Source organism: Nothobranchius furzeri, chromosome 14, assembly GCF_043380555.1.
Source record: "Nothobranchius furzeri strain GRZ-AD chromosome 14, NfurGRZ-RIMD1, whole genome shotgun sequence".
Lineage (NCBI taxonomy): Eukaryota > Metazoa > Chordata > Actinopteri > Cyprinodontiformes > Nothobranchiidae > Nothobranchius > Nothobranchius furzeri.
Window position 1 is genome coordinate 57,260,244 of NC_091754.1, and position 23,816 is coordinate 57,284,059.

General features: G+C 45.8%; 1 protein-coding gene across 2 annotated transcripts in view; it reads left to right on the top strand.

Moving 5' to 3' along the window:
• Nucleotides 1-23,104, top strand: part of abcc4 (ATP binding cassette subfamily C member 4 (PEL blood group)) — a 39,910-nt gene extending 16,806 nt beyond the window's left edge. Inside the window, exons 12-31 of one of the 2 annotated variants that reach the window (XM_015952434.3) lie at nucleotides 9,215-9,309; nucleotides 10,649-10,735; nucleotides 14,699-14,795; nucleotides 15,324-15,521; nucleotides 15,805-15,942; nucleotides 16,019-16,056; nucleotides 16,135-16,232; nucleotides 18,636-18,782; nucleotides 18,851-18,930; nucleotides 19,063-19,213; nucleotides 19,289-19,408; nucleotides 19,483-19,593; nucleotides 19,665-19,765; nucleotides 19,836-20,027; nucleotides 20,101-20,256; nucleotides 20,345-20,434; nucleotides 21,724-21,896; nucleotides 21,971-22,076; nucleotides 22,360-22,494; nucleotides 22,581-23,104. In XM_015952434.3, the coding sequence (XP_015807920.3) occupies nucleotides 9,215-9,309; nucleotides 10,649-10,735; nucleotides 14,699-14,795; nucleotides 15,324-15,521; nucleotides 15,805-15,942; nucleotides 16,019-16,056; nucleotides 16,135-16,232; nucleotides 18,636-18,782; nucleotides 18,851-18,930; nucleotides 19,063-19,213; nucleotides 19,289-19,408; nucleotides 19,483-19,593; nucleotides 19,665-19,765; nucleotides 19,836-20,027; nucleotides 20,101-20,256; nucleotides 20,345-20,434; nucleotides 21,724-21,896; nucleotides 21,971-22,076; nucleotides 22,360-22,494; nucleotides 22,581-22,670 (2,403 nt within the window). In that variant the 3' untranslated portion in view covers nucleotides 22,671-23,104. Of the gene's footprint in view, nucleotides 1-9,214; nucleotides 9,310-10,648; nucleotides 10,736-14,698; nucleotides 14,796-15,323; nucleotides 15,522-15,804; nucleotides 15,943-16,018; nucleotides 16,057-16,134; nucleotides 16,233-18,635; nucleotides 18,783-18,850; nucleotides 18,931-19,062; nucleotides 19,214-19,288; nucleotides 19,409-19,482; nucleotides 19,594-19,664; nucleotides 19,766-19,835; nucleotides 20,028-20,100; nucleotides 20,292-20,344; nucleotides 20,435-21,723; nucleotides 21,897-21,970; nucleotides 22,077-22,359; nucleotides 22,495-22,580 lie in introns of those variants that run through there. The other variant, XR_011516252.1, reaches the window with a different exon arrangement.
• Nucleotides 23,105-23,816: the final 712 nt, after the last annotated feature.

The window sequence follows — 23,816 nt, forward strand, 5'->3', positions numbered from 1 at the left end:
ACACACACACACACACACACACACACACACACACACACACACAGGTTCTGAACTCCAGAAGATATCTATTGCTCCTTTTCAGAGATTTAACTTAGAAAGTTTCACTTGTAAAATCAGAGTAACGTCTGTCATTTTTAACTACAGTTTAAAACATTTAAAATACTCTTAAAGATGTGAAACACTCATTTAATCAGTACATTTGCAGGGGTATCTAGTAGGAATCAATGCCTTGTAAGTTGTACTCTGGGGAAAAATACATCAGTGCACCATTTCCAGGAACTAGAAGCATGGATGTAATTTTCACTTTAGAAGGGGGGGGGGGGACACGGGGGGGATCTTTACAGTAGGCTCTAATGTTAAACAGGCTCCAACACAAACGGTTGTTTTCTGTTTGGTCCTAGAGCTCAACCAGTGTCTATTTAATATAGCGTAATATTGTTTTTGGATGGTAAAAAGTGCAGGGGTCAAAACTTGACTTTGGAAAAAGTGGGGGGACATGTCCCCCCCCCACCCCCAATTACGTCCGTGAAGTGAGGCACAGCACAGCTGAGCTTCAGACGACAGGATTTGGAGTCCTATTTCCTGATATTTGGACATCTCTCCTCTGATAGGAGAAGAGCCAGACGACTACTACTGACTCTGTTTGCTCTGCAACGTTGATGTTTTATCTCCACAAGTAACTCAAGCCCGGAGGAGTTCTGCGGTGTGGTGGAGTTGCTAATGCTAACGGTTAGCTTCTACTAGCAGAGACGTTCTCTGCTGTTTCCAGGACACTAAACCAACCACAACCTTCCCCGTTGTGAGTGAACACGGATGAGTCCATGAATGTTGAGGGGCAGTGTGACGTAGATCTGTCAGGCTTTTCTAATCCTAAAGTTTTACCGTCTGTTTTATATCAGAATCTAATGCAGGAGTTGGTCTACGCCTATCTTCATGTTCAGCCTGCATGAAATTAAAGATGTTGCAGATTTTTTCTGCCAGCTCTGCAGATGGACGTCATCCTAAATGTCTCTTTTAGCCGCTTTGAGAGTTTAAAAAATTCCCTCACAGGAGGCGGAAACGGAGCGGTCCCGGTGGTTCTGTCGCTGCTTCTGCTGCACACGTCCGTTCAGTTTCACTGTTGTTTTGGTCGCTAATGTCTTCTGTGATGCAGTGTTAGACACCTTTACGGTGGGTTAGCTGCAGCATTTCACAGTGTCGGACTGTGTGAGGACAAGACAAAATGTCCTCATATTATAGGTTTAAATGCCCCTAGTGAGGATGAAGTGATTTTGGAGATGAGTGAGAGAAGGTCAAATGTTTTAGCCTGACAAGCCAGACCATATAAATATATTATTTAGTCAACGCTCCATTGACCTTCCCGGGGTGGGTTATGCCGTTCTTTCAAACGATCTCCACATGCTACTGGACAACGGACGACAGGACATACTCACCACAACGCGTGTCAGTAAACAAGGCGGTCTGCTGTTGAGGAAGGTGAAAATACATCCTTTTTCTAAATAAAGGACTTAAATACATCTATCTGCTCCTGAAGGCCAAGTCCAAACAGTCCCAAAATGATGTAAACGCCATTCCAAGCCAGCTGTCGCCATCTTGTTCCACTCTGTTGCATCATCTCAGCCGCCAGACAAATAAAGGTCTTTGATTGACCCACAAAGCAGATAGAGTGCTAGGACTGGCCCACCATTGTGGACCAATCACAGCTCTATCGGTCTGAAACCCCTGTTACTGGCCCGCCAGAATGCTGCTAGGGGCCACGGAGGTTCTTAGACCAAACTTTACAAAGCAGGAATTTGTTCTCACGGCTAATAATGTTTGGCAACAGCTGCCCCGATTGAGTCACAGATGATGATCAGGAACACGTCTGTTGTGTTGCTAACTTTCTCTTTTAAGTTCTTCTGTTGTCTGGCTCCAGTTTGACAGAGGACTTTATCTTTGGTGATGTTTGATTAATCTTTTTATGAGGGAACATCTTGTTCTACACACTTGGCTGTAAAGTCTTTAAACCCACACGGCCCTTCTGCCGGTGCTTTCACGTAGAAGACTTAGCTGAGGATGAGGCTAATGCTAGCTCACTTTGTGTTCCAATGTGACTCGTTGATTCTTCCAGTGGACACGGAATTTCTTGTGCCCACAACAATACCTGAAAAAGGTTTTTTCCCAGATCGTACACGTGAATTAGATTTAGGAGTAACAGTTGACCTCTTCACCTCGGCTCATCAGCTCTTGGTCTCTGTCCGCTCCATCGCTGCACACAAACATCAGACTGTTTCATTTTCTCAGCATCTTGGTGAAGTGGGATTGCTGGACCATCCTGGATTTGGCTCACTCTCTGCATAATCTGTACAGAAACAAAAAAAGCACTGGATTAGGATTTACTGATTTAAAGGCAGATAATTTACTTAGTTTTCTTTACATTCATGAACATTAGGATTCTGTTGATTGCTGAAATCTTATCAGTCCACCAAATATCGAGACTGTTTGGTTCTAGTAACATTTTTAACCCGCCCACTGTCCTAATGGGAGTGACCCCGCGAGGAAAGTTGACCATTGAGCAGAATTGATGGTTTATCCCTTGGGTCCACGTGGCAGGGGTGAGGTGGTGCTCACTCCTCACCCCTGCCACGTGGACCTCAAGGCGTCTACGTCATCGAGATTCCTGCAGAGACTGTGTGGTCGTCCGGCGGGAACGACAGATAGAGCTGGGTGTCGCCATCTTTCTTCGCCGTTCTGAAGCTCAGTTAGCAGATTGTCTTGACCATCTCAACATACCTAAATATATAGAGTTGCCACCGTCTGATTGGCTGATTTGTAATTTGTTTTAACGAGCATTTGGACAGGTGTACCCAATAAAGTGGCCAGTGAATGTATAAAAAAGCATATATAAAGAACTTTGAATGAATTCATTTTTGGAACAGTGAACTTAGTTAAATAAAATGTAACTATGAACTGAACTAGATCGTGTTTGAGACGCTTAAACAGATGACGTGTCATGGTGGCGGAGCAGAAACGAGTTTAAGCAAGGCCAGCTTAGCGGGACTCTGATCAGACACCTCGTGGTTGAGGAGTAAAACCTTGAACCTCTTGGTTAATCTTCACTAACCTGGCTGGAGGAGAGGTCACCGAAGATGTGCCTGATAAATGAGTTACCCAGAAGTCCTGGTGTCACGTTTCAGCTCAGACTACACACCGACTGTCTAGGTCAGGTGTCTCCAACCTTTTGGAGACCACGAGCTTCTTTTACACAATGAACGTACAGAAGAGCTACTGTCATACGATTTATTTATATGAATACTTCCCGTGTGTGAATCTGTTTACTATCTTAAAAATGCTGTGCTTACTATATTAACATGCATTTTTTCACAGGTTTATTTATCTGTAATTCAACACATCAATACTGTAAAAAAGTAAAAGTAAAATGGCGGCATTCCTGTTTTGAAACAATAGAAACATGTTTAGTTTTTGTAACAAATTAACGTTTTTAGATAATGAAATACTTTGTGAATGATTTGACATTTGTTTTTTAGAATGGATATCAGTAACATAGCTTTTGGTTATGTGTTGCTTGGTAAAGCCTTCCACCCACGTGTCCACAGACCTGAACCAGTGACTTGGTGTTGTTCCTTTGCAGGAGTTCAATGCTCTGGTTTCCGCTTCCTCCATGTAAATGTTGGCGTTGATGGGTGTTACTGGGGAGCCCGCAGCGTATCCATGTTTTTCTGCTGGTAAAACTTGTCGTCCTTGAAATAGGTGGTAGAGAGGCAGAGGTCCAGGAGGGTACAGATCTGGTCTGGAGCAGTGGCGGCTTGTCCATAAGCAGAGTATCCGCGGGGCCTTAAAAAGTCTTAAATTAGCTTTTCCAAATTTAAGGTCTTAAAAATCCTTAAAAATGACAAATAATCCTTAAATGCAGTTTCCAAAGGTCTTAAATGACCAAAGACCCAATAAACAAGATTCTTTTATTCCTATAAAATTTTCATGAATTTCTAGTTAGTGTTCAGCTTTTTTTGTGTATGATGTTGCCGTAAGCGGAACTGTACACATTCAGTTGGTTGTGAAAGGGGGCTATTTTTAGATGAGCTGGTTAACATTAGCTTGTTAACCTAGTGGCAGCTTGCAGCATGGGGAAGTGCAAGTTTAATGGTAACTGGATGGCTAATCCCACGTTTGCGACGTGGTTAGCACCGGTTCCAGGCAATAGCTGGAAATTATAGCTTAAATTTGGTCAAAGTGGCCTTAAAAAAGGTCTTAAAAAGTCTTACATTTGGCTCCCTTAAACCTGCAGATACTCTGATAAGGGGCGCTAGGGCACCGCCCCACCAGCCTCACAGGAAGAAGAGGAACACAGATCACAAGAAAAAAATAAAACCAAGCGATCTGTACACCGGACTATAAGTGCTGTTTATAATCTAGTTAAAAATGTTATTTACACTTTTACCACGACCAAATTGTCTTGCAACGTATTGCCTGTTCCTTTTGAGTGCAGCTATCTCTATCATAGATCTACGCTTACTGGCGCATGCGCTGCTCCCCCCTCCAATACAAAGAATAGGAGAGCCTTTGGGCGCATGGGTACAGCGACCGTGAAGACACACAGAAGACTGGCAGGGCAGAGTCTCAGCTCAGGTCTGGAAATTCTCCCCACTGTTGTAGAGCAGCTGAAGACACCACGTGGAGTTTTTTTTTTATTGTGAAGAACCAGAAAATGGTGGAACGTGGCATCAGAGTCTTATAAACACTCCAGCAGGTAAAGTAAAAGCACAAGAACCTGCTCAGTGTTATGTTGGGCCATTGGATTACATGAAGCAAGTGTTTTGTCACGATAACATGGCTAATGGCAAAGGTAAGACTGAATTTACGCTTTTGACTTCATGAAACAAACTTGGTTTATTTTGCTGCTGAGTTTTGCTAGTAGAGTAATGGTACTTATTAGGGATGTGCCGATACGACTTTTTTCACTTCCGATACGATATCGATATGGCAGCCTTCAGAACTGATCGATACCGATATCAATTCGATACGACATTAGAACACATCGTACCTACTTTTACCTATTTCATGGTGTGGAACGTATAAAAGGCTTGATTAATTGATTTTACTCAAACGGAAACAAAAGCCAGCAACAGGAAGTGTAAAAAAACTGACCATTTTTTATTAACCTTTGGCTGCATAAATGTGAACAGCTGAGGTTAGGAACATAAGGGAAAAAACAATATTGTTCACTGACCAACTGCTACAAGTTGAGTGTCTAAAGTTTCAATTTCACACACTGTGAAACTCCTCATGCAATGTTTTGTGATCCTGCTTCTAATGCGCGATGTGGTTGGACGTATTAATCTTCCCTGGTTTTGTTCCACCACGGGAAACTTGTGCATGACAAGTGTTGCACTGAGCCAAACTGTCTTTTTCGGACACTAACGAAAAATACAGCCACATTGCCGACATTGTTCCTTGCTACTTTGCTAGCATGCAATGCTACAATATCGATATGGCAGCCTTCATCATGTGGACTTTGCATGCTGGATAGGTTTGCTGAAATGGAATTATAAATCAGAACGTCTGAGATTTTAAATGCAGTCCGATATCCGATAGTGGTTTTGGGCTGATATCCAATACCTATATCGGAACGGGACATCCCTAATACTTATATTGTTGTAAAGAGGAGCATCTGGGCTTTAATTTCAACGGCTGCCTCTGGTGGAAAGCATCATATGCATTGTTGCTACTGTGTGGTTTTCTCAGTGCGTGTATTTAGCTTATTTTCAGGCCTTTTATTTAGTGTCATTGTTGAGGTAGAAAAGGTGGATTTTATCATAAGAATGGTAATTTGGCATCCACTAGTGGTGATATGTGGTTAGTGCTTTAGACGCCTAACAGCTGCGGCCCACCCAAAAAATCATTCACCGGCAACCACTGGTCTGAAGTCAGTTTTGTCCTCTCATTGGTGGAATCATCCCATTCCAACCGTTTCCTAACTGCTACTACTGCTTCAACTGTGGGTTTACATGTGGAGTGAAGTGACATCAAAAGAGACGATGGTTTCCCCTAGAGCCAGTTTGAGATCTTGGACTTTGCTAGCAAAATCCACGATATTCTGTATGTGATGTTGGGTCTTTCCAACCAGCGGTGCCAGGATGGTGGAGAGATGTTTTGCAGTGTACTATGTGACCGAGTCGATGCTTCTGACGATGGGTCTGAGTGGTATTCCTTCCTTGTGAGTCTTTAGAAGACCATATACTACCAAAACTGAACTTCTTGTTAATCATACTTCAAACTAATGTTCAAATGTCCTAAGTCCCCCCTGCTTACAGCACCTGTGCTCTTTTCACCTCTGTTGTAAAACATCTGGCAGCTTTCAAAATAAAAGTCGCATCTGAAACACTCCCACTAATATGGGAGCTCGAGGGCATGGGCGTCGCACCCATGGGGGATGTGGGGGTTTCAACACCCACACTTTTCTTGTTGAGATTGTTCAACACCCTCACTTTTCCAGCCGTTTTGCTCACCTCCACACCAGTCTGGTTTCTCTACGTCACACTCTGTTTGCCTCACCTCCCTCTTCTGACAGCCGATGTCGGGTTTCCAGGAGAGCAGGAGAGGGAGGGACGGAAGAGCTCGACTGAATTCATAATTTTACATCTTGACATTAGCTGTACAAAGTCTGAGTTTGATCAAGTGAAGAACAACAATTTGCAGAGGTTTATAACAGGCGCGGCGCCAGGTTTTCATTTTTGGGTGGGCCACGGTAATTTTGGGCGGACCTTAATAAGCAGTGACTTAGTGAAGCAGGCAGGTCGCGCTAGAAAATTTAGTTTAAAAAGACGTCATAAACGTGTTCCCCCGTCATTTTTATTTCTAAAATATGAAGTAAAAACTCCCAATTTAATTTTCATTCATTTGTCATTAATATGTAGTCTACACCCGTGCGTTAAGCGGACCGGCACCAGAATGCGTTACCTGCACTTCTAATATTTACCTCTCAACGTAGGACTCTTTCATAAGGGTACATGCACACCGGTAGCTTTTACGGTTATTCATGGGGCAAAATCTCCGACATTTTTGAAACAAAAAAGAAATCCATCTTCCAGTTAAAGCAAAGCATCCAGCCCACCTCTCCAAATGCGTGAAATGTGCATCACAGCCACTAGGCGCGTGTCAGCTACATCAGCCCAGACAAGAGCAGAGCAACTAGAGAAAGAATAGAGGATAATTGTGTCTGGATGTGGATGGAGATTACATTTTACATCAGCCTGATCATCATTTAAATACGTAAACCATCACCTGTCTTCTAGTCCACGCTATCAGCATTATTTTAATTGGTGTGTGAGCGTTTGTGTTTGTGTCAACGCATTCTCACACCCAAAGTGTCAAAATATGATGCGTGTGACCAAGCCTCAACATATGACGATTCTGGACCCCCCAGCGTGTCAGGAGACGACGATCAGGGACACGCTGGGTCACGTGGCTCCGCTGTCGTCACTGTTTGACGCCCGCGGTCACACGGACTTTATTCGACTATTTAACCTTCCCCTCACCCCAATCCTAACCTTAAGGTCAGTAACTGTGACCTTAAGGTTAGGATTGGGGTGAGGGGAAGGTTAAGTAGTTCACAAGTCGTTCTAATGTCCGTCTCACCACCGGCGTTGGATACCGACGCTCTGGGACGCTGCGGCATAAGCGTGTCCCTGATCGTCATCTCCTGACGCGCTGGGGCGTCCCGAATCGTCATATATTGAGGCTTGGTCACACGCGTCATATTTTGACGCCTTGGGTGTGAGAAAGTGTTGGTTTGTGTGTGTGTGTGTGTGTGTGTGTGTGTGTGTGTGTGTGTGTGTGTGTGTGTGTGTGTGTGTGTGTGTGTGTGTGTGTGTGTGTGTGTGTGTGTGTGTGTGTGTGTGTGTGTGTGTGTGTGTGTTTCACTTCAAATACTGGTCTAACCAACCAGACCAGCGTGTCCAGTAACATATTAATGTTACACTTCATGTAGGCTAGGAACGTTTCACCTGCCGTGGCCCGACCGCTTCTGCTCCACATAAACTTTGTGCGTGATCAAATGTCTCTACAGGTGCTCTCTGAGCTGAAGAGGCGATTCTGCCTCAGACTGGATGCGTCATGCGTCTCCATATTAGAGACGGGAACAAGCGCTATTCAGCCAAAGTTTCATAATCAGAGAACATTTCTCCAAGTGACATCCCTCAGAGAGACCGGCTTTCCAGACCGCTTCAGTGGGAGGAAATCTTACCGCATGCGCCGTGGTTCTGCGCTGCAAACCCCTCTACAGATCTTCAGCCCACTGTCCAGCGTGTGCACTCCGATCCGCGCTGAGCACAGTGTCCAGTATAAAGCTCTGATGTTCTGATGGGAATCATTTATTGATTGATTTAGTTACCTCTGCGATGTGCGTAACGATTAAAATGTCAGCTCATCTGCGTGCGCATCAGTGTGCGTCGGGGTAATTCTTTCAAAACAACCAACATCCTTGAGTTTATCCATCAAAATAAACAAATGGAAATATCTGTAACCTGCCATTTAACTGTTTTACCTTCTTGTGAAGATTGTTGCAAAGAGAAACAACTAAACTTGATTAACCCCAGAGCCACGCGCACTGCGCTGTACTTCTGACTGTAAATGAGGGGAAACGATTTAATCGGATCCTTTTCAGCATGGTTTAATATAAAGTTTCATTCAGTACAAACTTTAGTTACACCAGTCTAACGAGACAGAGCCTGGATTTGTATTCTGAACAGTTTAAACATGGAAATTACACTAACAAGATGAATAACATGAAATTATCTTAGGCACAGACAACGTCCCCCACACTTTTGAAAAGCTTGCAGCGCGCCTGCTCGTGGGCATCTATTACGTTACACACCACGTACGCCTCCAGTGAAAAGCTGTGTAACCCTAAACCGCTAAGTCAGATGTTTCTTAACTAAACAAATCTGATTGGTTTGGATCAGATGTCTGTTAGTTACCATAAAATAAAAGTCAAATCAGCTCTAGTAAAACTTCCACATGGAAGATCCGTTGTTGTTAGCGTGATGTAGCGCTAATGTTTTAGTCTTCATTAGGATTGGAATGACAAATCTGTTCTTGTTTAGAGTCTTTTCCCGCATCTCTTCTCTCTGTTTGGGTCTCTGTTTACATCCACAACCAGTCGGCTGCTTCTGTGTGCGACTTTCCACCAGATTGATGAACGTTGCTGTTTGTTTAGGACCTGGAGCTTCTCCCGGACGGAGACCAGACTCTGATCGGGGACCGAGGAGCTACGCTCAGCGGGGGGCAGAAAGCTCGAGTCAACCTGGCCAGGTGAGGGCTCTGCAGCGTATCAGGTAGACCGTTGGTGTTTGGTTTGTTGCTCCTGGAGGTTAAAGTTCACGTCTTGTGTAAGTTTGGACTCGGCTCTTTGATTTGATTGAGATTTATGTTTTTATGAATGTTTGAAGGAGTAAACCTGCGGACCTGGCCGTCTGCCTTCAGCTTTAGTGTCCCGTCAGAGCACCGGCGGGTTTTCAGGTTACCGTCGGTAAATGAATAAAGGGAGAGGGTGGAACTGTCTGTACACCCTGGACAGAGAGCCAGTCCATCGCAGGGCTACACAGAGACACACACACACACACACACACACACACACACACACACACACACACACACACACACACACAGCTAAGGACAATTTAGACAGACCAATCAACCTAACAGTCATGTTTTTGGACTGTGGGAGGAAGCCGGAGCACCCGGAGAGAACCCACGCATGCACAGGGAGAACATGCAAACTCCATGCAGAAAGACCCCAGGCTGGGAAGCGAACCCAGGACCTTCTTGCTACAAGGCAACAGCTCTAACCACTGCGCAGCCCTTGTTTCTGTTATATTTAAAGAGCAAGTCAACCCCTACCAGAGTTTTACTCCACTCCCACTTCCTGTTTGAAAAATGCAACAAATGCTGTTGCCTAGCAGGCCGAGAGGGCGGAGCCGCTAACAAATACACACACACACACACACACACAGGCACACAATGACATTGTGACATCATATGGTACCAGGTAACGTTCTAGGGTAGCTGTTAGCCAATAGCGGTGGCAGATTTAAATTCAAATGCAGTGCAGAGTTTTTACCTGACAACGGCACAACACTGACAGTTTTAGGCAGAACATTGAAATTTTAACTAAAATGCACTAAAGTGCAAAACTATTGACTACACGTGTCTGCAGCACGATTAGACACACATTTATATAGTTTATCAGGGAAAATAAGTTGATTTGGGGGTGACTTGCTCTTTAACGTCAAACATGTATCAACAAAAAGATCCAAAAATTGTCTACTGTGTTTTAAAAGCCTCGAATTTTTATTGTAAACAGTAAACCCAGATGTCCGTATAATCGTACCGCTTTTGTTAATATGAAGCACATTTTAATAAACGTCTGAGTTTTTTTACTAGGAAACTTTAGACTTTTATTTAGAAAATGCTGACTCTTTTATTTTAAGGTTAAGTCTCCTAAATAAAAAGATTTAGCTAATTTTCATCATCTGAGAATATACGTGTTTTTACATAAATATAAATGAAGTTATTCTTGTTTTTTACTCTGACACAAAGCAGCCTGAAGCTCCACAGTTAGAAGCTGAAATAAGGATTTGTAACTTTTCAGAGCGGTGTACCAGGACGCAGACGTCTACCTCCTGGACGATCCTCTAAGTGCCGTGGACGCTGAGGTGGGGAGACACCTCTTTGAACAGTGAGTGGCTTTAGTTTGTCTCCATCCTCATCATCTCACCAAAGTTCTTAGAAAGCCCGGAGAACAGGAAGTTCCCTGATGCTTCCGGAGCAGGGCAGCGTTGTGTTGAGCGTTACGATCGGATCAGATCGCCTCCGAGTCGCATCGCAGCTGGAGGAAGCTCCTGTGAGGATCAGGGTAGAGATCTGTCTCCATGATTCATTTAAATGGTGGTTTACAACTGATCCAAAGTCACCGTTGGGTGTTTTAACCCAAAACGAGTCTTTCTGTTTAGTTATGTTAATTTCATTTATGTGGCACAAACCTCTCACCCCCACAGTTGGTCAGCCGGTTATGAGTCGTGAGCTCCTGCGTTCAGTGGTTTCAGAGTTATGAATTATCTTTCATTCACGTTATAATGGCGCATTATTCAGGTGAATAAATATGGTTGGAGTTGAAATGCAGATGTTTGATTCATGAAGACGGAAGAATAGAATAGACTTTATTGATCCACAGTGAGGAAATTCATTTGTTACAGCAGCACCAACACTTAAGGGAATAATTTGAAGAAAAATAACAAAAGTACATGTAAATACACACATAGGCACTAATCTAGTATTGTAGCCTTCCACCACTAAAAACCATGAATAAAAATGAAAGGAAAACTTGGGTTCCAACACTATGCAGCATACTGCAAGAAACAGACATGCGACGTGAATCTTGTATTGCACAAGTATTGAACAAAAACTGAATCATGTATTGGTGTAATTGTGTACCAGGATAATGCCAGTACAGCTTAAACTGAGGAGTTATACACTCTTACTGCAGAGGGGAGGAATGACCTATGGTAACGTTCTGTTTTACATCTGGGATGTCTCAGTCTGCCTCTGAAGGAGCTGTCCATGGTCTCCACAGTGGAATGCAGCGGGTGGGAGGGTTTTTTAAGATGGAGGTCACCCTCCTCAGCATCCTCCTTTCACACGTCTCCTCAACCGAATCCAGTGGGCAGCTCAGAACCGAGCTAGCTTTATTAACTAGCTTGTTCAGTCTCTTCCTGTCTTGGTCAGAGCTGCCTGCACCCCAACAGACCACAAGCAGAGTGGATAACAGATCCAACCACAGAGTGATAAAAAGATTTTAGCAGCTGGGAATTAACGTTGAAGGACCTCAGACTCCTCAGGAGGTGGAGGCGGCTTTGGCCCTTCTTATACAGAGCATCAGTGTTGTTGAACCAGTTCAGTTTGCTGTTGAGGTGAACACCCAGGTACTTGAAGGTACCCACCACCTCAGTGTCTGCTCCCTGGATGTTTACTGGTGAGTGAGGAGTGTTTCTCTGGAAGTCAAACACCATTTCCTTTGTCTTACTGGTGTTCAAGTGACGGTGGTTAAGCTCACACCCGTCAACAGAGTCCATGATGACTGACTTGTACTCCTGGGGTCTCATTCATCAAACATTGCGTAGAATCCTTACTAAAACCGGACTTAAGCTCACCAAAAAAATGTACTTGCGCCAAGTAGGTTTGTGATCTATCAAACATGGAGTACGCACAGCTGCACGCAATCTCCGCTTCACAAATCGGAGACTAACGAGAATGTTTCTCAGCTGCTTTTTAGTCACATCCTGCCCTCACCACGCCCACTTACTGTCTTTGTGTTGGGACGATATTTTCTACACAGAAATTCACATAGTCAGTGACACAGTGGGTTAGACTGTCATGGTCATCACCACAGGCACTGCAGAGAGTCTCCCAGTCTGTGGTTTGGAAACAGTCCCTCAGCTTTTCTGTTGCTTCCTCAGTCCACACTTTCACGATTTTTTTCTGAGGAGGCTCCCTGATCACCCTGGGTGTGACAACATCTCCACCTGGGTGTGTATCCAGGGTTCAGGTAAATGAAGTAGTGGTCCAAAGCAGAGTTTGGAGGAAATAAAATCAGATTTCACAGGGTTCTACTTTTGTGCCACGTCTTCGTGATCTTGTTCCTGCGGTCGTTACCTAAAACTCATGACCAGGGTTGGGATGAAGATCGACTGGTAACTTGAGAAATTAGCTTTCTTTCGTGTTGGATGATTGGACAAAATTATTAACTGTTAACAATAGGCCAAGCCCTTTGCTGTTTTTTATGAGCAAAATTTTTCATGCCTAATTTCACGGACGGCACATTACAAATGTTCTTATTAAATCAGCGTATTTTTTGCAACTCTACCTACATAAATACTATACATTATTAGAAAGCTAGGATTCTTGTGATTCAAATGATGTATACTAATCAAAGATTCAACCATAAATGTAGACAGTAAATGCTTTTGTCAAACACTTACAAATTCAAATTAGCGTCCAACTCACCATTTGAAGCTTTATATCGCTGACCGAGTAGAGCCATCTCAAACAAAAACTAAGAAAATCATCTTTAGACAAAAAGTCTTGCTTTACCTATGTACACACACAACACAACACAACATAACATAACATAACATCAAAACATTTCAAATTTCCTTCAGGGGAGCTTCTTTCTTTAAAAGTTTTAATTATAACCTCCTTTAGCATTCTCACATTAGCCTCAAACATGTCGCCTAGCCTGGCAGCCTGGCCCACAGACAGAACTCAGTGGTGGGGAAGGATCTACAGTTGTCTTTTAAACCGTATCTGCACGCTATTGGGCTTTGAACAGCGGGATGTACTCATTGCTACGGATCTCAGTTAAAGGGTCAGTCCACCATAAACTGTCGATGAAGATACAAGTACGTCCTTTTTCTAAATAGAGGTCTGAAGTACCTCAATCTGCTCTTGACTAAAAGAAAAGACCATGTTTTAATAGTCCAAAGTTGATGCCAATGCTGTTTCAAACGAGCCATCGCCATTTTTGTTGTTTTTCTCTGTTGTATCATCCCACCCATTAGTCAGAGCGCTGTGATTGGCCAACCAAACCAATAAGAGGGCTGTGATTGGCCAACCAAACCAATAAGAGGGCTGTGATTGACCAACCAAACCAGTAAGAGGGCTATGATTAGCCAACCAAACCAGTAAGAGGGCTATGATTGACCAGACACATGGCTGGTCCGGCCTGCTGAGGCTCTAATGGAGCGTGGCTAGACTGACCTGCAAAGCAAACTCATTTTGTTTTTTTCAATGGCCTCTCTAGATTTCTAGGCTAGTGATCACCATCTCACCTGAACCAACAGGTGAAGGTAAGATGCCCCCCCCCCCCCCCAACCCTTCCAACTTGGTTGAGGCAAGAGCTTCTACTATAATGGCACTGCATGTCTGCACCAACACAGTATAAATTAGGCTTTACTTGTTTGGGTCTTTCTTTACCACAACAATGTGATTCAGCCCTGATCCAGCTGTCCATCTATAGAGACACAAAGCTGAGTCCTGGTGGAGCCCAGCTCTCACCAGGAACTGGTCAGATTTACTGCCGACCACATGGACCAGACTCCTTTGGTACAAGGACTGAATGGCCTTTCACAGATGACCATCCACCCAAACCATAGTGCCCCCCACAGGTCTCACCTTCACATTTGGACCAATTTACCAAGGGAGGACCCCATCAGGAGCCCCAGACAACATCTCCACCAATCAGCAGACCTCTTGAACTCCTCCACCATGGTATTTGGTGGTGGTTCAACCTGATCTAGGCCTGAGATTTTTTATCAATTACAACTTCATTTGAAAAAGCAAGACGTGCTAATGTTAGCATCTGTAATCATGAATGTTGCTGCTGCTTCTGTGTTGATGCTGTTGACATGTTTATCCACCACAGGGGCGGAGAAATCCGAGCATGTTAGAATTCATCCTAAATCCTTAAGTACAACCATGAAACCATCAGAGTCAGCAGGAGAAACGGACTCCTTTAGGGAACTTCGGGTTTCTGTTGTTTTTAATGGACTTCACACAGACCAGAGATGAGATGATTATTTTAATCCAGATTACTGTGGCCGATGAAACATCAGAACATGTCTGCTGTGTGCCTCGTCTCCATCAGGTGCATCTGTGGGCTGCTGAAGAAGAAGCCTCGTATCCTGGTGACTCACCAGCTGCAGTACCTGAAGGCAGCTGATCAGATTCTGGTGCTGAAGGAGGTTTGTTCCTGTCTGTCGGCTTTCCACAATGCCTCTACAGCCAATCTACACCCCTGGTTCTAGTTCAGCCTTGTTTAGCTGCGCCAACACACCCGATTCAGGGGTTCAGTCACTTCTTAATCACCTTTTGATTCAAAGGAAACCTCAAACCATCATTTCATCAACAGGAAGCTTTAACTTGACTGGTTAATGACCACGTTAGTGGACACCAGGTCTGTTTGATATCAGGAGTGAGTCTGAGGACCTGGTCTGAGTTTCACGTTAACAGGTTATGTTTTATGTCTGTTTTCATTCATTTTAAGAGCTCAGGTAGTTTCCAGTAAGGCTGTCTGGGTTTAGAGACCCTAAAGTAGCTGTGAGCGTTTAAACTGGAGCTCAGATGGTTTCAGTCGGAGTGCATCTGTTTGTCATCAAGGGTTTCTGCTGCTGAGGTTCTGTTTAGATGTTGGCAACAGGGTGTAAACTGTGTGTGTGTGTGTGTGCGTGTGTGTGCGTGTGCGCGTGCGCGCGTGTGTGTGTGTGTGTCAGGGTCACATGGTGGCAAAGGGAACATACACGGAGCTGCAGAGGTCTGGGGTGGACTTCACCTCCTTACTGAAGAAAGATGAGGAGGAGGAACTGCAGCCCCCCCATGACGTTCCGGTCAGGAGCAGAACTTTGTCCCAGAATTCCACGCTCTCCCAGACCTCCTCCGCCCACTCGGTCAAAGATGGAGACAACCTCCCGGTTGGTACAGCTCCTTTTAAAAGCTATTCCTGCGTAACTGGTGTGTGCTGCCATCCAGTGGTCTAAATCAGTTACTGCAGGTAAATTGCTGGTTGTTAAACTCGGCTCCATAAATACCTGAAGCTGTAAAAGTAAAACGCTGATTGTTAGAGCTGGGTCACATGACCTAAAACGTCACATAAACCTAAGAACTGTTGGATTTAATGTTTGATTCAGCTCAGTCAGTTGAACTTTCAGATACAGAGAAGAGCTCCTCCTTAGGTGTGTGTGTGTGTTCTCCCAGGCGGAGGCGGTCCAGACGATGTCGGAAGAGAGTCGGGCTCAGGGGAACATCGGACTGGGTCTGTACGTGAAGTACCTGCGGGCTGGAGCCAACATCCTGCTTCTGCTGTTAACGGTGCTGGTCAACCTGCTGGCTCAGGTAAACAGAACCAGACCTGATTTGATCAGACATGATCAAACGATCGCTCACACCTCTGTGGTTTCTCCTCCTCTAGGTGTCGTACATCGTGCATGACTGGTGGCTGGCCTACTGGTAACCACAGCACACACTGGACTTTAATCATGACCCTCCCATCTTTTCTCATCTATTTCTCTGTTTGTGATTGATCAGGGCTGAGAAGCAGGACAAGCTCTCACAACAAAACACCACCATAAGTGGACAGAACTCCACTGAGCTGGACATAAGCTTCTACCTGGGCATTTATGGAGGTATGGAGCTTCGTAGATGATCCGTCTGCTCAGGGGCACAGCTACCTACTTTATGAGGGGTATGCGACCACATAATTGAGCCCCCCCACCACACACACACACACACACACACACAACACCATCCCATTGCCCATAAGGTCTTTCACCAGCCCTCTGCTCTGCACTTCTCTGTTCCTCTCCCTCTTCTCTCTGTTCTCTCTCCTTCATCATGTGGATCTCTCTGTTTCTGTCTCTCTTCTTCATCATGCTGACCTCTCTGCTCCACATTCTCGTCTGCAGTCATTGACTTGCCTTGTCTGCCTGCACTTATTTTTCTTAAAGGACAAAAAGATGGTCATTAAAATTCTAATCATACTAGAATTCCAGGTTTGTAATGACCATTCTAGTATATTTATTCCTATCTGTCATCACTGATCTCACTCAGACTTAGACTTAGTTCCTCCGGCGCCTACTGGCGCATTGGGCGCAAAGTAATCGCCAGCGAGCTCTGTCGGCCGCGACGGCCTCGGCTTCATCCCATGACAGGTTCACGGCACGTAGGTCTTCGATAAAAGTTCTGCGCCATGTGATTTTTGGCCGTCCTTGTTTCCGTTTTCCGCGTCCTGGGGTCCACAGCATGGCCACTTTTGGTATTCGTGTTTGAGCCATTCGTAGCACATGGCCCCCAAACCGAAACCGTCGCTCTGCAACGACCTCAGCGAGTTGGCGTGTTCCCGTTTGGTGGTGGATCGCTTCATTCGTGATGTGGTCGAGGTAGGAAATGTGAAGGATGCGCCTGAGGCATCGTTGTTGGAACACATTGAGACGATCTCAAGCATTGTTTAACAGCTATAAATTACTACTCTTGAAAATGCACTTAATCATTAGAAATAATATTTAAAAATTGATCACTTGGTATTAAGTGAGTGTTCACTTCCACCTAGTACTAGACCAACCTGTTGCCTTCCTCTCTCTGTCCTGATTCTCTCTCTTCTTTTCTTCTCTCCATCCTCACATCTGAATAATAAGACATTTGAATTTAGAAATTTTAAAAAATACAAGACTCAAACTACATATAAAACTATTATATTTTAGTGTAAAATTGCAGGAATTTAAGAGCAAATCTGAAGTGCCTCACCCAGTTCAATAATTTATCAATATATCACTCAACATCCAATTAAACAAAGGATTACTGTCAGAAAAACTAAATAACCACCGCTGGCTCCTTTATTTTTCTTGTGATTATCTGTTACATATTTTTATTAAGATTAGACAAACAGAAACCCCTCCTCACTTAGATCTACACACACACACCACCACCCCCGCTGCTCTCACGGAGATCCGACTGCTCCCAGAGGCCTGTGTGAGATTAAAACCCTGATCTTGTGATCGATACAGAAGACACCCGTAACCTGTCATTTTACTAGTGGCAGGCTAACAACTTCAGCTAATAGGAATAACTAGGGATGTAAGAAAATGTCGATTATGGCAATATATCGTGATATTTTCCCCAGCGATATTATATCGATATTAAAAAGCTGTGTATCAAAAATATCGATATCGCAATATATCGTGATATTTTTTCTTGCAAAAATGTATCGATATTCAAAAGTCGCATATCTAATTTTTGGAAGAATTTACATGGAAACATTTGTGTATTTTCTTTTCTTGTGGTGCAATTCAAACGCCGACCACTAGTTGGCAGCAGTGTGTAATGGGTTTTGTTTCCACCATTGAAATGTAAATCCCTCTGTTATGGTTAAACATGTTAAGTATCAGTTTGGACTGTTTATTGAATTTTCCTATAATAAATTTAGTCTAAAAGAAAATCGCCAATATCGTCTGACTGAATGTATCGCAATATATCGTGATATATTGTATCGTCTCCCCTGTATCGTAATACGTATTGTATCGCCAGAATTTCACCAATACACATCCCTAGGAATAACTATGCCTTCTTGCGAGAGGATCTCTACAAAATCATTTTCCTTTTCCCTCTTCCGTTTTCTGTTTTGTGCCCCAGAGAGCTTTTTTTTCAGTCTGTCCATCTCTAGCTAACCTAGCTAGCTGATCAGAAGACAGTAGATATCATTCAAATGAAAACAATCGTGCCCTAGTGCGTTTTCGCGGGCGCACGCGCTGAACTCGTCAAGAGTGTTCATGTTCTGAGTGTGTGTGTGTGTGTGTGTGTGTGTGTGTAGGGCGGGGGTGTGGAGCAGGGCTGCGGAGGGGCGCCCAATTGCTTGCTGCACAAATGGCTATGAAACACAAAGATGCCCTTTTCCCCCATTGTTGCTTAGGCGCCCCCACCAGCGCGGCGCCCCTATGCGTCGCATACACTGCATACCCACTTTTTGCGCCACTGCGTCTGCTCTGTGAGCTCCTTCAGTTCTGCTGATCAGTGACTCCTACTCCATTACTCAGGCCTGACGGCTGCCACCATCCTGTTTGGCTTCATGAGGAACCTTCTGCTGTTCGGCGTGTTGGTGAGAGGAGCTCAGACGCTCCACGACCGGATGTTCAGCTGCATCCTCAGAACTCCCGTCCGCTTCTTCGACATCAATCCCATCGGTAAGTCGAGCTCAGGTCTGGAGACGCCGGGAGGATACGGCCCCCGCTAACGTTCCGTCTCACTGCAGGAAGAGTCCTCAACAGGTTCTCCAAGGACATCGGGCAGCTGGACTCTATGATGCCGTGGACGTTTACGGACTTTGTCCAGGTGGGGACACACAGAACCTGTCGTGGTTTAGAACTCTGAGAATCGTGACGAAACGATATTTAAGACTTTAGAGTTTTTGTGTCGAGGAACAAGATCCTGGACGCGTTTGACCTCGTTCGTCCCTCTGAGCAGGTCTTCCTCCAGATTCTCGGCGTGATCGCCGTGGCGTCCTCTGTGATCCCGTGGATTCTGATCCCTGTTGTCCCGCTCCTCGGAGTGTTCCTGTTCCTGCGACGTTACTACCTGAGAACCTCCAGAGATGTCAAACGTCTGGAGTCCACCAGTGAGCGTCCCCTGAGTGGGTTCAGAGTCCAGATTTAAGCTGTTCCGGCGTCTCAAATGTCTCTTTGTCCCACAGCTCGGAGTCCTGTCTTCTCCCACCTGTCCTCGTCTCTTCAGGGCCTGTGGACGATACGAGCGTTCTGCGCTGAGAAGAGGTTCCAGAAAGCCTTTGACGCCCACCAGGACCTTCACTCAGGTCCCCCCTCCCCTCAGATCTCAGACTCTGGTCCGTTTGTCCCGTCTGTGTTCTGACTCTCTGGTTCTGAACAGAGGCCTGGTTCCTGTTCCTGACCACCTCCCGCTGGTTCGCCTTTCGCCTCGACATCATGTGCTCCATCTTCGTCACCATCACCGTGTTTGGCTGCCTGCTGCTGCGAGACCGTAAGGATCCCTAGTTTCTGCTGTGGGCCACTAGGGGGAGCCAGAGTCTCTGAGCAGAGTTGTGTTTTCAGAGTTGGACGCCGGTTCTGTCGGGCTGGCGCTGAGCTACGCCGTCACGCTGATGGGGATGTTCCAGTGGGGCGTCAGGCAGAGTGCAGAGGTGGAGAACATGGTGAGAACCTTCAGACGCGCCGGTAGAACTCCTCAGACGTTCGGAGGCTGTAAGCTGTTTCTGCTTGCAGATGACCTCGGTGGAGCGGGTGGTGGAGTACACGCAGCTGGAGAGTGAAGCTCCCTGGGAAACGCACAAGCGCCCTCCTCCAGGCTGGCCCACCAAAGGCCTGGTGACCTTTGACCGGGTCAGCTTCTCCTACAGCCCAGACGGGCCGCCGGTGCTGCAGAACCTGCAGGCCACATTCAAACCCAAAGAGAAGGTTGGACATGCTTGTTTGTGGAGAACAGCTGGTCCCAGAGGTTGGACAGAACCTGATGTTCTCCGTTTGTCAGGTGGGCATCGTTGGGAGAACCGGAGCCGGGAAAAGCTCCCTGATCTCGGCTCTGTTCCGCCTGGCAGAACCTCAGGGGAAGATCTACATCGACGGAGTGGTGACGTCTGAGATCGGACTCCACGACCTGCGGCAGAAGATGTCCATCATTCCTCAGGTCCGCAGGAGGAGGAACGAGTCCAACGGTAGAACGTGAGACTAAAGAACCACTTAGATGAAACATAGCTCTTGTGTTTGTGTCCCAGGACCCGGTTCTGTTCACGGGCTCCATGAGGAAGAACCTGGACCCGTTCAACCAACACTCAGATGAAGAGCTGTGGAACGCCCTGCAGGAGGTCCGAGGCAGCCCGGTTCTGCTTTTGTTTGTAAACTAAAGGATGTGTCTCTGTAAAGGTTCCGAATACTCGTCTCACAGACGCGTTCGAGCATCAGCTGAGAGTAAAATGGCGGCTTTAGGGTCTAATCAAAGTTCTCAGAGCTTCTGGGTTTGGGACGGGTCGGTCGGTGTGGACCAGCACGGGTCCGCAGTTTCAGGAGATCGCTTCGGTTTGGCAGGCGGGGTGAACGTACCGTCGTGCGATTTCATAAATGAGTTGTGCAGCTTACCAACGGGCTCCACGTGTGACCCGGCCCGCCTCGGTTTGTCGGTCTGTGCCCAGGGGTGGACTGGCCCATCTGGCATTCTGGCACTGTCCCGGTGGGCCAGCTTGGGCCGACACTACTCCACAGCTGGTGATCTGCAGAACATTAGCTACATGCTAACCCGAAGCTAACAGAGTTTTTCCAGGTGCTATTAGCAAGAAAAACGCGGTAGAGCGATGACGTAGGAGCTGTTTCACTGCGTTAGCATGTAGCTAATGTCCCAAGCGGTACCAAAAATGATTTTTTCAAAAGATCTGACCAAAGAGGAGATTTGTGATTTCGCCATTTTAAACACTCCACGACAAAATCACTCCCACATCACGTGTGTTTACACTCGCTTGGTTTTACCACCTCTTTAGCCCCATTCCAGGAATCGTCGGGGAGGAGGAACTACGATGGCTCGGCCCTCTCCTTATAAAATCGACCCTTTCAGGACTTTCAGACGTCAGCAGCACATCACGACTGCTTCAGCACTGAGTGATGTCACTGATCAGCGCCAGAAGGCGTCCACGGACATTAGTAACACTGTTGAAGTTCGATGTGAATTAATCAGTTCGGGAGACGGGGAGAGTGGCTGTGTGACTTAAAAAGTTGCGTTCAATGATCAGAAAAAATGCCGTTTTTACAGGTGTTCCGTGTTGATTGCGTTGTGAGGGACTTCCACTGCGCTCTTTGTGCTGGGAGCTCAGAAATCACGATTTTTAAGCAGCATCAGTGCTGCTTCTTTTCTTTTCTTTTTTTTTTTTTTTTCCTCGCCAGCAACTCTTCCGGGTTTAAAAACGGCGGCTGTTTGCCGACGTCTGCTGATGTCATTACCAGCATGCGTTAACCAATCCCGCCCAGGCCGTTCCTGACCCTCCTTTGTTCAGATACTCTGCTGGTTCCTGAAATATCCAGGACCATGGACCTTTCAGTGGCCCGGTGCAGAGGACATGTGTCTCTGCCGTCTGTGTCCTTCTGACCACCTGCTCGTCTCCTCCAGGTCCAGCTCAAGTCTGCGGTGGAGGAGCTCCCGGGGAAGTTGGAGACGGTTCTGGCCGAGTCCGGCTCCAACTTCAGCGTTGGTCAGAGGCAGCTGGTGTGTCTGGCCAGAGCCGTCCTGAGGAAGAATCGTATCCTGATCATCGACGAGGCCACGGCCAACGTGGACCCCAGGTACCCCTGAGACATAACGCAGCAGGTCCTCAGAGGTCAGAGGTCACACGCTCAGCTGTTTGTTGTTTCTGCAGAACCGACGAGTTGATCCAGAAAACCATACGGGAAAAGTTCAGGGAATGCACCGTGCTCACCATCGCCCACCGCCTCAACACCATCATCGACAGCGACAGGATCCTGGTGGGTTCTCACCTACACACAGGTGGTTCCACTACGGTGGCTCTGAAGGGTCAAGCAGGTTTTCACAGGTTAAGGTGCTGAGAGTTTCAGCTTCATGAGTCGGGTCTGGTTCTCCTGGAACAGAGACCTGGCTGGTTTCCAGTGTGCAGATGTGACTGGTCTGACACTGGGCTCAGGGGGGTTAGGGTCAGATGAAACCCCAACAGAACCAGACTACAGATCGGTTCTGATGCTAGAACCAGTCTCTGCTGCTCTACCGTGACCGTGCCTGGTTCTGTTGCAGGTTCTGGATGCGGGGCAGATCCACGCCTACGCCGAGCCGTACGTCCTGCTGCAGGACGCCAGCAGCATCTTGTATAAAATGGTTCAGCAGACGGGCAAACAGGAGGCAGCGGCGCTGCTAGAAGCAGCTAAACAGGTGAGTCGTACTCTAGACGAAGCTCCGTCTGATTCTGTTAAACCAACTTTTGTCTGATTGACTTGTTTGTTTATTTTCTGCTTCAGGCGTACGAGAGCAGAAGTCATCCCAGCATTCCAAACGGACCCAAAGAAACGTCGGACGGGAACTTGGTTATCTTTGAAACGGCTCTATGAGCTCAGAGACTAAGTCGTGACTCTGTTAGGAGACTCCGGAGAGCGTGAGCTGGTTGGGTTCAGGTCCGGTTTCCGGTGAGATCACATATCCACCTCGGAGGGAGGACCGGGCCTGACAACGGGCCCAGCGGTGTTCCGACCGCTCAAACGTTTGCACACAAAGCCGCTGCTTGATTCTGTTAAGCTGAGAGAGCTTTGGGAACTCTGCTGCCACACCTGTTCAGGTGGAGCATTACTTATTTATCAGCTATGGTTCTGAAGAAACGGGTTTTTAATGGCTCCAGGATGTTCAGCTGTTTTAGTTCTGCATCAGTTTTTAGTGTGTTTGTGTCCAAAGTTGCCTTTTTCTGTTTCAGGCTGCAGATCCAGGTTTCAATGATGTAACGGCAAATGTTTGGGTTTTCAGTAAAAAGCTGTTTTACTTTTGTGTTCAATCAACGTTTATGACCTCTGAAACTCTCTCTCACACACACACACACACACACACACACACACACACACACACACACACACACAGACACTCGTCTGTCTTTCTGTCTTAGTAACCCTAACCAGTGCTGTTCTACTAACCCTAACCTTAACTAAAACTTAATTCACACCATACCTCTAAAATCAACTGGTAAGTTTAAAAAAAAGTGAGGATCAAAATCAAATCAAACTTTATTTAAAAGCACTTAATCATACGATGAATGCAACTCAAAGAGCTTAACAAATTAAAAAGGCCCCGCATACCCACATTCCCTCCCATCCCCAGAATTTAAAAACCCTGACAATAAAAAATGGTCCTCCGTGTGTAGTAAGTACAAGAACACTCTCTCTCTCACACTTGTGTGTTTGCACACACACACACCCTCTCACAGGCAGCGGCTAGTGCTAGCTGTCATTCAAATCCCACGTTAAACAGGTTTTTAGGATTTCCTTCTTTCACCTCCGGAATATTGCTAAGATTAGAAGCATCCTTTCCAGGAGTGATGCTGAAAAACTAGTTCATGCATTTATTACATCAAGACTGGATTACTGTAAATCATTACTCTCAGGAAGTCCACAGAATGTAGTTAAAAGTCTTCAGCTTGTCCAAAATGCTGCAGCTAGAGTTCTGATGAGAACTGAAAAGAGAGATCATATTCAATTCAATTCAAAAATACT